This window comes from Neomonachus schauinslandi, chromosome 14, assembly GCF_002201575.2.
Source record: "Neomonachus schauinslandi chromosome 14, ASM220157v2, whole genome shotgun sequence".
In the NCBI taxonomy this organism is placed as follows: domain Eukaryota; kingdom Metazoa; phylum Chordata; class Mammalia; order Carnivora; family Phocidae; genus Neomonachus; species Neomonachus schauinslandi.
In genome coordinates, this window is record NC_058416.1 from 69,315,075 (window position 1) to 69,327,364 (window position 12,290).

Genomic DNA, 12,290 nt, shown 5'->3' on the forward strand with positions numbered 1-12,290 from the left:
ATCTCCGCCATTAAGACGTTCACAATCTGGTCAGGGAGACGGTGAGCAAACAAGAAATGGCCAACCACACGCTCAGTGCAGACAGAGGTGTGGGCACTGGAAGGAGTGGCCTTTTCTACTGGGGCCAGGTGGGGGGGAAGTGTCATGGGAGAGGCCTGGACTGGATCTTGGAGGATCCTTGGTCCCTGCTCTCAAAGACTGTACCATCTAATCAGGGGTTAGGACAAATGCCCAAATAGCTACCACACAAGGCAGAATTAAGCCACCCTGGGTAATCCAAGTTCAGAGGGTAGAGGAAACCCATGTGACAAAGGGGGTGGGGGGGGGAAAGGGCAGGCAGGAAGCAGAAAGAGGTCAGAAAAGTTTTGTAGAAAATGGCATTGAGATAAGCTCTGGAGGATGAAGAGAGAACCCTGGGGGGGCTGAAGGGGTATTCTGGATGAGGGGCCTGTGCATGTAAAGGTACAATGTGGGGACTGTCAGGGTATAGTCAGGACAGCAGGCAAGGCCAGGGACTGGAGACTGGCAAGTCCGGAAGCCGTCAGGGAGCCATCACGATAAGAGCCATCGGCAATGATGGGCCCTGGGCCAAGCATTCCATATCCTCACACCAGTTCTTGGAGGCAGGTTCCCTCACTACCACCCCATTCTTTCGGAAAAGGAACCAGAGGCTCAGAGAGGTTACAGACTCACACAGCTGGTGGGTGGCAGATACAGCGCTTCACCTAGGTCTGTCCCATGCCTCACCTTGACCCCCTCACCACTAGACAGTGGCACTACTGAATCCTTCCCATCTAAGGTACCACTCACTGTCCCAGGACACTTGGCCTGGCATTTCACTTCAGACAGGTGGGTACCAAAGGTGGATCTTGGCCTTAACCATAAACCGGCTTGATTCAGCCTCCTCCCAATCAGGCAGCTACGGGTCCATCAGGATCACCTTCACCAGAACAGACGGGATGGTGGGGCAGGGCAAGGAATATTACAGTTGCTGAGAGCTTTTGTGCTCCGCTGTCCGCTGGTCTCAGTTTATTGTTGTTCTACGATGGTGTGGGAGGGCTAGCTTCTGCCTCTCCTCCGCCTGTAGCCTACTGTCGTCATGGCCCAGGGGCAGATTATTCCGCCTTGACTAGGGTGGCTGGCTTTTCCTGTTACGCTGGAGTTTGAAGTGGACCTTGTACACGCGGATGCTATCCAGATACTGCTGGATGTTCATGGATTCCCGTCTCCAGCGCCCCAGCTTCCTGAGCTGGTCTGTCATGAACTTTTTCTTCAGGTGGTCGTATAAGTGGCTCATCTTTCTCTTGGTCCTGTCTGAGGCTCTTATCTTAAAACAAACAAACAAACAAAAAAACAAAAAAACAGAGCTGATGTTAGGATGAAGAAGCTACTTCACAGAAAGTGAGACATCTGTGCTGCTGATGGGGGCGGGGGGGGTAGGTGGAAAATGAGCCAGCTGGACTCAATAGTCCCTAAATACATTGATTCATAGTAAGCCTCAGTCTCCCTATTTGTAAAATGTGGGCATTGAGCCACATAACCCCTATGGTACCTCTGACAGTCTGCAGCCCAGAAGCCTGATTTGGACCTCAACATCTCTATTGGAAAACTGGTCAGAAGGAGGTGTGTGGTGGGGAGGGCGGAGAAAAGGTGCATCCGGTTCCTTCCCCTCCATAAATCCTATCACCCTGTCCCTAGTACTCACTTAGTGCTTCCCACATACTGTCTCTGACATCCCCTCCATCACACTGACCTCTACTTATTTTGTCTAGCGTATCATTTCTGTCCTGTCCCCAACAAGACTGTAAGCCCTAGAAAGGCACATCCTTTATCTTACTCACTCATTTGCTTATTCCAGTCAGCTAGCTGTGAAGTGGACACTAACAAAAATCAGCCGCAGGTCTTCAGAGCGACTACAACATCGTCAGGAAGCTGGGGCACATGCCCAAATGTTTCTAAGTGAAGCAGAGAGTGACACATCCCTACAAAGAAGTACAGAGCTCAAAGAAGGAAAATACCAAGAAAAGCCTCATGGAGGGGTGACTTATAAATTGGGATTGGGTTTTGGAGGATGGGGAAGTGTTGGGCATGTGAAAACAGAACCAGGTGGGGGGTGATCCTGGGAGCTGACATTTTTGCAAACCCTCCTGGGGATTCTAAGCCCTGACAGTGTCTCAAAACCCAGCACAACACAGGCAAAGGAGAGCTCCATTTAAGGCCAGTGTTGCCATGATCATTGTGCAAGGGGAACAAGGGATGAGCCAAGAACCTAAGTGGATCCTGGGAACAAGGGATGAAGCGGGAGGGTGGGTGTGTTCTCAGAGTGTGCTCAGATGATTCCCAAGACACAAGGTCTTAGCTGTTCTTGTCAAGGTCCTGAGAAACCAGTGGCTAGCCAAAGCTGCCTCTTCTCTTCACGTGAGCACTTTGGGGGAAGAGGCGGGGTGGAGGGGGAGACAGAAACACCTCCATGCTGCCACTCAGTCCTCACATCCACTGAGCTCCTACAAGCTGGGACCTTAGCAAGTCACCAGGTCTACAAATAAGGAGAAGACAGTCTTCATCCTGAAGGGAAGATGCCAGTCAGACCCAGGTTTACAACTCTACGATGATGCACTGGATGACCTTAGTGAAGTTACTCTGTCTCTCTGAGCCTCAATTTCCTGAACTATTAATAATACATAACACATAATGGATGTTCAATACCTAAAGCACATAAGGGATCAATACAGCTTTAAAAGGAGAACTTCTGGATGCCTGGAGGGTGGCACAGCCCTCTGATACATATAAAGCACCTCAGGAGAGTCTCCAGTTACAGCATCTCATGGATCCTCACCCTGTTTGCCAGAGATAGAACATCCCCTGCCCCTGCTGGTGATAGAAATTGGCCCCCAACCCATCCTGGGCCAGTCAAAACAGCCCACACCACCTGGTCACACTGACTAAGGCAAGGATGGGCCAGTGACACACCCTGGGCCAACCGGAGTTTCCCCAGGATTTGTCTAATGTGAGCAACAGTGGAAGCACCCCATTTCCTTTCTAGGCTATGGGCCAGGCTTTCCTTGGCCATGCTCACCAGGGACAGCCAGCCTGATGATTATGCCAACATGCACAAAGACACAGAAAAGAGATGAAAAAGTAAAGTGGAAGACACATCCAATGGTACTGGAGTCCCTGACTCCTCTCATCCCAAACATTGGTGACCCTGCCCTACCCATCCTTGATTATGTAAACAGATTGTTCTTTATTTTACTTGTACTAGTTCAAGTTCAGTTTGAGTCACCAGCAACTGAGAGGATCCTAATAGATCCTATTTTACAAATGAGAAAAGGGAGTCCTGGAGGAAATGTCATTCCCTGAGGTCACAAAAAGCTGGCTTGTCCATTGCCAAGTCCACCCTCTTTCCACTGCACTGTGCCGCTGAAGTTTAGCAGAGAGAGAAACACCCAGACCCCTGCTCTTCTTTTGGTCTCTTTGGCCTTTAAGAGGATTTAGCTTCATCTCTTAAACCTCTCCTACTCTTTTTAATGTCAGAATCTCATAGGCCCGTCTAGATTTGGCCCTGGAACATGGAGGGAAGTCAACAGAGTCAAGAAGGGGACAGCAATTCAGGCGCCTGGGTGGCTCAGTCGTTAAGCGTCTGCCTTCGGCTCAGGTCATGATCCCAGGGTCCTGGGATCGAGCCCCACATCGGGCTCCCTGCTCAGCAGGAAGCCTGCTTCTCCCTCTCCCACTTCCCCTGCTTGTGTTCCTGCTCTCGCTATCTCTCTCTGTCAAATAAATAAATGAAATCTTAAAAAAAAAAAAAAAAAAAAAAAAGAAGGGGACAGCAATTCAACTCTGGGATTTCTGCTCCACTTGAAGAAATGAGTACATTATCACAGTCCATCGTGTTCACCAGCCTCTTCCTAGTGCCCAACACAGTGCCTATCCTAAGCAGCCCCTAATGATGCATTTAATGAATTAAACTGAGTCTGTGTGGTGACAACACTGTTTTCCCTCCCCTTCTTCTATGGATTTTGGGGAAGCAGGTCCAACCCTACTTGTCCATAAGCAGAAAGGGGAAGGGCCTCAGTGCTCCTCCAGGTAAAGGAAAAAACAGACCAAAGAGTATTGATGCCATTTCAAACTCCAAGACCCAAGATTTCTTTCTACAGGAGACAGTAGGAATCCATTCATGGATCCTCTAGAGAAATAACATGACTGGAGGGGGAAAAATGCCACAAGAACCAAAAAATATGGAATCCTTCTCCTTGGCTCCCTTGGCCCAGCAATAGCTGTGACATCTGGGGCAAACCAGTAACCTCGAATCTCAGTTGCCTCCTCTGTAAAATGAGACTTGCTTTAGAGCACCTTGATCACCTCTAAAATCTGTGATTCCTCCCCACCCCACCCCCCACCCAGGCTATTGGTGAGGGTGAAGTGAACATGGGTCAAGCCACAAACACCCTCTAATGCAAAAGCTTTTGATGACTTTACCTCCATCTCATAGATCCTTTGTGCACTGAGATTGTCACGAATAATCACCCGGGATAAGTTGCTCTTGGGTAAAAATTTTTTCGCCGCTGCTTCACTGGAATTCATTAAGCTGGAAGTGGGAGGGAAAAGTGGCACAGGGTGAGATGGCTGGGGCCAGGGCTAGGACAGGGACTGATTTGATGGGGTCCTAGGGGAGTGACTGAGGCTTCCCCAGGATTCTTAGGAGAGGCACAGCTGCCATAATTTTCGGAGGAGCAAGGGAGTAGGCCCAGGCTTCCTCTTGTAGAAAATGTGCACTAAACGGGTATTTTCTGGATGCTGAAAAGAAAAGTCATCCTGAGAAAGATGTGGAAAGGCCCAAAGTGTGAATAGGACTCAAAACTGTCCTCAGAAGCAACCATCTTAAGGAGAAAAAATAGGATGAGATGGGAGGTGGGGGTCTTAGAGAAGAGCAAAAGTTGTAGGGTAGGGTTCAGAGGGATGAATTTGAGGCGGGTGAAGTGGGGAGCACTTGCTCCAGAGCCTAGGTCTAAGAAAGATTGGCAGGGGGAGGGATCAGAGGAAGCAGGGAAAAAGAGGACTGGAGGTTAGGCTGGTTAACAGGGGACTTCAAAGGGAAGAAGGAATTCTAAGGGAAGAGGGTTTGGAAAAAGTCTAGAAAAGTGAGGGAAGTTTGTGGTGGAAAAAGATTTGAGGAGACTTCCTAAGAGGAGAGGAAGAAGATGGGATGGGAGGGGTTGGGTGGTTGGGGGTTATGGACTGGAGTCAGGTGCTCCAGGTGAAACTAGAGATAAAAATTTGGCCAAAATGAAGAATTGGTCAAGAATGCATAACGCCAGGTTTTTGCTTTTTGATAATTTACTTACACCATGAAGTGGTTTTGCAAATATGTACCTCTAAATGTTTTTGCCCATTTCAAAATAATTGTTCATATTTTCTTCCTAAAATTTGTAAATTAAGTGTACAATAGAGAAGCAATGGAATAAATTCTAATTAGGCCATACAATAAAATACTATGCAGTCATGAATAAAACAGATATCCATAGTGTATTAGGTGGGGGGGGTGGGGGCAGTAGGTAACACAATAGTGAAATTTCTTGTGATAAATTTTTCCCCCCAAAATTGAATCACCATGTTGTAGTACTTATATATGAATGGATCTGGAAGAATATACACCAAAATGTTAACAGTGATTGTCTGTGGTCATTCATTTTGCTTGCTTGTCTGATTTTCCTATAAGTGTACACTACTTTGATAGGACAAAAAAGACAATATTTAAAGGTTAAAGCATTTTGAAGGACTAAAAAAAAATTTCTAATTCATTTTCAGCCAGTCTGGAACTATGGTTTTATGAATGTTTTTACATTTATAGACTAGTATAAACAAATGTTCCCAGTCTCCCATTTACATTTTTCTGACAACAAAGGCATGAAAATTAAAAGGCTGACATACAAAAAAGGAGATGCTCACATAAAAACGTCTCCCATAGCCTGTTAAAAAAAAAAAAACGTAAAATATTTAAAGACACATAAAACGCTCTTCGCCTACTCAGTGGTGTACCAAATTTACCAATATTTCCTGGAAAAGTTTAAAAAGGTGGGGGGAACAGAGACTGTAAATACCCCCTTTCAAGTAATAAACGGTCATTTTGAACCAAATTGTTTTCCAACGCAAGGCCTCTGTGGGAGCCTAGAGGATGCTGCCAGGGCTGTGGAATGGAAGGGAAGGAGGGGAAGTTGGGGTCTGTGCGGCTCGGGCTGAGCTGAGGGGCTTTCCCAGGACTACTGGGGAACGTAGAGGCTGAGGAGAGAGGTGTCAGGCCTGAAGGGACCTGAGCCTCGCTAGGCTCTAAGGAAGTTCAAGGCTGGCCCAAAGGGCGCTGGGGACCCCGGGGCTATACGATCTCAAGCCTGGGAGACTAAAGAGCCGGGGAGATTCGGAAGACACGCAGGTGGGAGATGGGAATTCCAGCTTCTCCTGGGAGTCCAGGCTGAGGGCGTTTGGACTCCCGAGCTCCTGGGGGTGCGAGGTGCTGGCCTGGGAAGGAGCTGGGTGGGGCTCGCATCTGTGAGAAATCCAGGCTCTCTTGGGGTTTGACGGGCTCGGGGCTCTGGGAGAGCCACGGCCGAGGTCCCAAGGGCCGCTGGAGGAGCGGGGGTCTGAGAATAGCCCTAGGCATCCGGGCTGCACCTGAAGAGCACCAGCGGCTGCGCGGTCCGCGGCCGCAGGAAGCAGATCTGCGGATGGGTCCCTACGTGGATTTCGGGTTGGCTGCCGAATCTAACGTGCGGGGAGGCCCGGGTCCGGTTGGTGCCGGAACTGGTAGTCGCCTGGGAGGCCGAAAAAACCGATGGCGAGCCCAGGTCCCATGTGACCGAGGGCCTGGACTGCTGGGCAGCCGAGTCTACCATGCTCCAGAACGACTCGGCAGCGGGAGGCAGAGCAGGGCGAGCGCGCGGAGGCCGAGTGAATCCCTGCGCCGACGCGGCGCGCAGAGCAAGGCGCGTTGCCCGGGAGACGCGTGACGGAAGGTGGGACCTTGGGGCGGGACGTATGCGCGGAGTCTAGGAGGCTGAGGACGAGGCAGGATTGTCCCTCGGCGGCCGCCGTGGTGCAGCCCGCCACGTTGCCGTGGAGACGAGCCGGGCGAGATGGAGCGGGCTGCGGCGCGCTGAGCTGACACTACCTCTCCGCTAGGACTCATGAGGCCCCCGCGTGATCGCGGGGCGGGTGACCGGGTAGGGCCGGGCGGGGCAGCTCCAGGGAACCGAAGCGAGCCCGGGGTTTCTCCGAAGACCCGGCGCTGCGGATTCCTCACCGCGAGGAGGGACCATTGCTATGGAAACCAGAGCGCGGGGCAGCGGGGGATTGTGGCTCCCGGATGGTGACGGATCTTCTCTCTCCCCGAGACCCTCACCCGAGGCTTCGGGCGCGATTGCTTCCTGAACGAACCTGCCCTCCCGCCCACGGGAGAGAGGTAAGACTGTGGGGGCTCTTAACATCCAGGAGGCGAGGGAGCCCATTCCAACGTCAACTCCCCAGAAAACCTAGGAGGCTCACCCCTGAAAGTGGCTCTTTGCTCTTGTCAAGACGTGGACTTCGTCCCACGCTTATAAACCAGTATTAATGAACGCCCCCGATGTTTGCCGACTTTTCCCCCACGTGATGAGACCAGAAAGACCAGCTTTCGGACCTTGCTTCGTGACCCTAGGCAGGTCCTTTTCTCCCCTCTACTTCACTTTTCCGCGTGTAAAATGGAGATATTAACTACAGACACCTATTATGTTGGCTTGAAGACCGAACCAGATGAAGGAAGCCTAAGGCTTTGTAGGCCATAAAATGGTGAAACTAATCACCACCACGCTCCCCCTCACGCTAAATGTTCTTCAAATCTTTGTGTCATTTCTTGAGGCGATCTTTGCAACTCCCTCGCCCCGAGCCTGAAATAAACCCCTTTATTCTTCACTCCCATAAAGCCCTACATTTCACCGTCCCTAACAGCAGCAAGAATAGTTACCATTTATAGAGGGCTTACTCTGTGTCAGGCCCCGTGTTAAACACTTTACCTGGGGTTACCTCATTTCATCCTCAGAAGATCCTTATAAGACAGGCATTGTTATCCCTATTTTCCAGCCCTGTTGTGCCTATAATTGCCTATTTAATGTCTGTCTCTCCCACTAGACTTTGAGCTCTGTGAGAGAAGGGACCATGACTGTCTTGTACATTTCAGTACCCCCAGCACCTAATACAAAGCCTGATAAATATCTCTTGACTAGCATGAAAAAGTCTCTCCTCCCATCCCTACCCTCACCATCAAGAGGAGTCTTCTCTGCACACTCATTGTCACTGTGATGAATAGCAGTTTCCTCTATTCCTGTTGCCCACTGGGCACTAATTTTGGAGACCCTCAGTTCACTTTTCTCTGGGTTTTCGGGTGATAAGGATCCATCAGTTTGGGTGATGGAACATCCCTTAGCATTTAGGCTTTCAACTGAGTTTTGGGGAGCTTTCTCTCTGCCCCCACATGACCTTTAGAACAGACAGCCCCATCTGGCCTTCCTGGGGTGAGCCTGATGCATTTGACTCTGGGCATTGGCTGGCAGGATTTCCTAGGTAGCCTTTGTCCTTCCACTCCAGCAACTTAGGAACCACCCTCACCTCCACCAAGTTCTTCCCCCAAATTCTAGACAAACAAGGCCAGAAAACTCATCCTTTCCAGAAGATCTCTGAGATGACAGAGTTGTGGCTGTTGGAGCCATTCCTCATTCAACAAATATTTATCAAGCACTTACTTATATGGACAGAGAACTTAGCATTGGTGATACAGTAGGAGTAAAGATAGTTACAGTGAATCCCAGTAGAACCACAGACAAATCAAAACAAAACCACATCTTTAGGAAGTGGTAGGAAGAAGATCACATAGGGCTTAGAAAGCCTGGAGCAGGGACTTGATTAAACCCCGGGGGAAGGGTATGGTTCCAAGGGGTTTCCCTCAGGAAGTGACCCTTAGCTAAGATCCCAAGTCCTCTGCTGAATGGAACAGATCAGGATCTGATAGGCTTGTAGGGAAAGAGGGTTCTGGGCCAAGAGAACAGCAAAGGCAAAGGCCCTGGGCCAGGGAGGACCAGGTATCCATATGGCACTGCAATGGCTCAGCCTAGCCAAGGCCTTTCAGGATGGAGCAAAAGAGGCTAGAGATGGGCAGGAGCCAGACCACAAATGGCCTTGACAGTCAAGCTAAGGGGCTCCATCTTATCCTAACAGTGGGCAGCCAGTGAAATATATTAAGCAGGGTAACAGAACTCTGCTCCTCATTTGTCTCTGCCTGATGACAACTGCCATTTGGCCTTGAGAAGTGTGCTCTAAATCCGAATACTCCTGTTTCAGTGGAACATGTGAAAATGTGCTATTTTTGCAGCTTTGTGCAAGACTGAGAGAGTGAAGGACCTGGGATTTCTTAGGACAAAGCAGGGGCGTGGCCCTCGCTGGGGTGCTTGCCACAACCCTGCTGCGCACAGCATCATGCTGGTATAGCTTGTCTACCTGAGGCCCCTCTGCTTCTCTGGGAGCTGCTGTAGTGCCCCCCATCCTGGCCTCCAGGAAGCTTCCAGCTGCCTTCTTCCCTAGGTGCCCTCCTTAGAGGCCAGTTGCAGGAGCTTGGTTAATGATGTAGGACTCTGTAATTGATGTCACTTTCACAGAGGCACATCCTGTCTCTTCAGAGGGTTTCTTGGAGGGGGGAAGCTGAGACCCTCCTCTCTCTTATACCACCAGTGACTCCTCATGTCGCTGCTTCAGAGTCTCATGATTTGAGCATAAAGTCAGAACAGAAGCAAGACTGGGCAAGTGGCTGTGTGAACCTAGACAGAGAGGCCAGGGCGCAGCTGATGGACACAAGTCCGCCTGCCCAGCTAGAGATGTGGAGCCCCCCAAGGGAGGCTTTGACTTCCAGAGTTGGAGATAAGTTCTCTGGGTAGTTCTGCTGTGATGGTCAGAGGACCGCCCTGGGGATCCTGTGATAGACCCACCCATCCACCTATCCCAGAAATCCCCTGGGGTTGGCTCTCTGGCCCAGCTGGGCTCCTGCTCTCTAAGCATTCTCTTCCTCCTTGCAGTTTTCCATGGCACAGCCCAACAGAAAGATGTAGCCCTTGTGCCTCACTGGCCGCTGACACACTGGCCTGATGACAGCACCCCTGTGTACGTTTCCGGTTCAGTTCCGGCAGCCCTCAGTCAGTGGCCTCTCACAGATCACCAGCAGCCTGTATGTCAGCAATGGGGTGGCCGCCAACAACAAGCTCATGCTCTCCAGCAACCAGATCACCACGGTCATCAACGTGTCGGTGGAAGTGGTAAATACCTTATACGAGGACATCCAGTACGTACAGGTGCCTGTGGCCGACACACCCATCTCGCGTCTCTGTGACTTCTTTGACCCCATTGCTGACCACATCCACAGTGTAGAGCTGAAGCAGGGCCGCACGCTGCTGCACTGCGCTGCTGGCGTGAGCCGCTCAGCTGCCCTCTGCCTGGCCTACCTCATGAAGTACCATGCCATGTCCCTGCTGGACGCCCACACGTGGACCAAGTCATGCCGGCCCATCATCCGACCCAACAATGGCTTTTGGGAGCAGCTCATCCACTATGAATTCCAGCTGTTTGGCAAGAATACCGTGCACATGGTCAGCTCCCCTATGGGAGTGATCCCTGACATCTACGAGAAGGAGGTCCATTTGATGATTCCACTGTGAGCCTGCCAGCACCCCCCGCACCCCCGCACCCAGGTCAGAGGTGCAGATCTGCTGTTGACCCTCCACCAAGATCTGAACTTAAAACGTTCCACTTTTGCTGATACAGAAAAAACAGATGATGCCTTTTATAAGGGTCAGAGAAAAAGGAAAGGTGCTGTAGCTTTTAACCTTATTATCCGTATCTTAGATTAAATTCACTAACTGTACAATGGTACAGAGAAATTTCCTACCCTTCTAAGTGACAGGTCATGGCTGCTGGCCAGTGGGGAGAGTGAGGCCAGTGCCCAGGTCAAATGGACTAGCACCTAAAGCATTTGGCAAGCCTGCAATCCTGCTGCCCTCCCCTGGACCGACTAACCTAGGAATGAGTCAGCCACAGTTCCACTCAATTCTTTCAAACCTGAAGCCAGAGCCTTAAGCATCATGGCACCTCCTGTGCTGTTCACAGTAAGTGCGCCGACCCACTAGGTAAGTGGCCTTCAGGTGGTGCCTCGGGAGTCCTGGGGGCCCAGGCCAACCCTGCTTCCACCTTCGACCCATGGGGGCCCATCTCTGGTTTTCTGGATTTGATTTACACATGGCATCGTTTTCAAAGAAAGCATTCCACAGTATAAAATTTTTTAAAGATATTTTTGATTTTGAGTGCCTTTGTAAATGGCAAGGTCTCAAAGAACCCTTGGCAGCCCCCTGCCAGCCTTGACGAAAGGTGGCATGAGTTTCCTTCTTAGGGGCACATGTGGAGAGCAGGCCTGATATCAGGCTTCAGAGGTTCCTCTCACAGGTCTCGATTTGAAAGGCCAGAGCTACAGACCAGAACCTAGCCTTGTCACCTCCTCCCGCATGTGATCGGGACCTCTTGGCACCTCAGCTTTCTCATCTGTCCAAGCAATGACAGCCCCTTCCTCACAGCATTGTCATGGAGAGTCAACGATCCCTTAACACGGCGCCTGGCACGTGGTAGGTGCTTATGGTAGCAACTTTCGTCCTGAATGATGCTTTGGCCCTGCTGGTCTGGGTCAGCGTGGTCATCCTCATGATGACATTTCCCGCATCTGTGCATAGCCCTTCACTGTTTACAAAGTGCTCTTCCAAAATGTCATCCTGTGGGGGAAAAAGTGGTATGAGGCCTTTCAGACCCTACCTTAGAAGAGGCCTAGACTTTGTAGCCTTTTCAGAGTTTCCATTGTGTTGAATCCACGTGTGACTGGGGGTCCTAAAGCAAGGAGCACACTTCCAGCTTCCCCCAAAAAGGCCTTGTTTAGATTGCTGACCATTAACGCCAATGCTAACCACTGGGGTCCACAGGGACAAATGAGTGGGCCCCACCTATAGGCCCTGAAATCCAGGATTGTTCAAACCCCCCAGGGGCCTGAGGATCTGACTCAAGACCAACTGTTCTAATCCAGAGGTTTTCAGAAGAACGATATATGAGACAGACAAAAGCACAACTGCTCTGAGTCCAGAGCCCAGTGGAAGCCAAATGCCTTCTCCCTCCAAACTACCCTACCCCCACTTCCATAAAGGGCATGCCCAGGGGTGTAATTTTAGGGTGCAGGGGAG

The 12,290-nt window shown here is 50.6% G+C and overlaps 2 protein-coding genes across 3 annotated transcripts; one reads left to right on the forward strand and one right to left on the reverse strand.

The window, feature by feature from the left end:
- Positions 1–1,129: 1,129 nt before the first annotated feature.
- On the reverse strand, positions 1,130–10,011 carry C14H5orf52 (chromosome 14 C5orf52 homolog). Its single transcript, XM_021703481.1, has 5 exons — positions 10,008–10,011; positions 9,920–9,961; positions 6,670–6,883; positions 4,480–4,588; positions 1,130–1,327 (listed from the first exon to the last, which is right to left on the reverse strand). Exons 1-5 carry the CDS (start codon positions 10,009–10,011, stop codon positions 1,130–1,132), a joined length of 567 nt encoding a protein of 188 aa, XP_021559156.1.
- A 109-nt stretch (positions 10,012–10,120) lies between these two features.
- DUSP18 (dual specificity phosphatase 18) lies at positions 10,121–10,917 on the forward strand. 2 transcript variants are annotated; one of them, XM_021703550.1, is made up of 2 exons: positions 10,121–10,328; positions 10,439–10,692. In XM_021703550.1, the coding sequence occupies exons 1-2, from the start codon at positions 10,164–10,166 to the stop codon at positions 10,625–10,627; spliced, it is 354 nt and encodes a 117-aa protein (XP_021559225.1). In that variant the 5' UTR covers positions 10,121–10,163; the 3' UTR covers positions 10,628–10,692. The 2 variants fall into 2 exon arrangements, with proteins under 2 accessions (XP_021559225.1, XP_021559224.1); XM_021703549.1 differs by having other exon boundaries at positions 10,121–10,917.
- The last annotated feature ends 1,373 nt before the right edge of the window (positions 10,918–12,290 follow it).

Coding starts and splice junctions, on each gene's coding strand:
- DUSP18 (XM_021703549.1), top strand. CDS start 10,164: ATGACAGCACCCCTGTGTACGTTTCCGGTTCAGTTCCGGCAGCCCTCA.
- C14H5orf52 (XM_021703481.1), bottom strand. Junction 6,884..9,919: donor CTCCAACTCTGGAAGTCAAA/GCCTCCCTTGGG, acceptor GGAGCATGGTAG/ACTCGGCTGCCCAGCAGTCC. Junction 4,589..6,669: donor CAGCCGCTGGTGCTCTTCAG/GTGCAGCCCGGA, acceptor TCCCACTTCCAG/CTTAATGAATTCCAGTGAAG.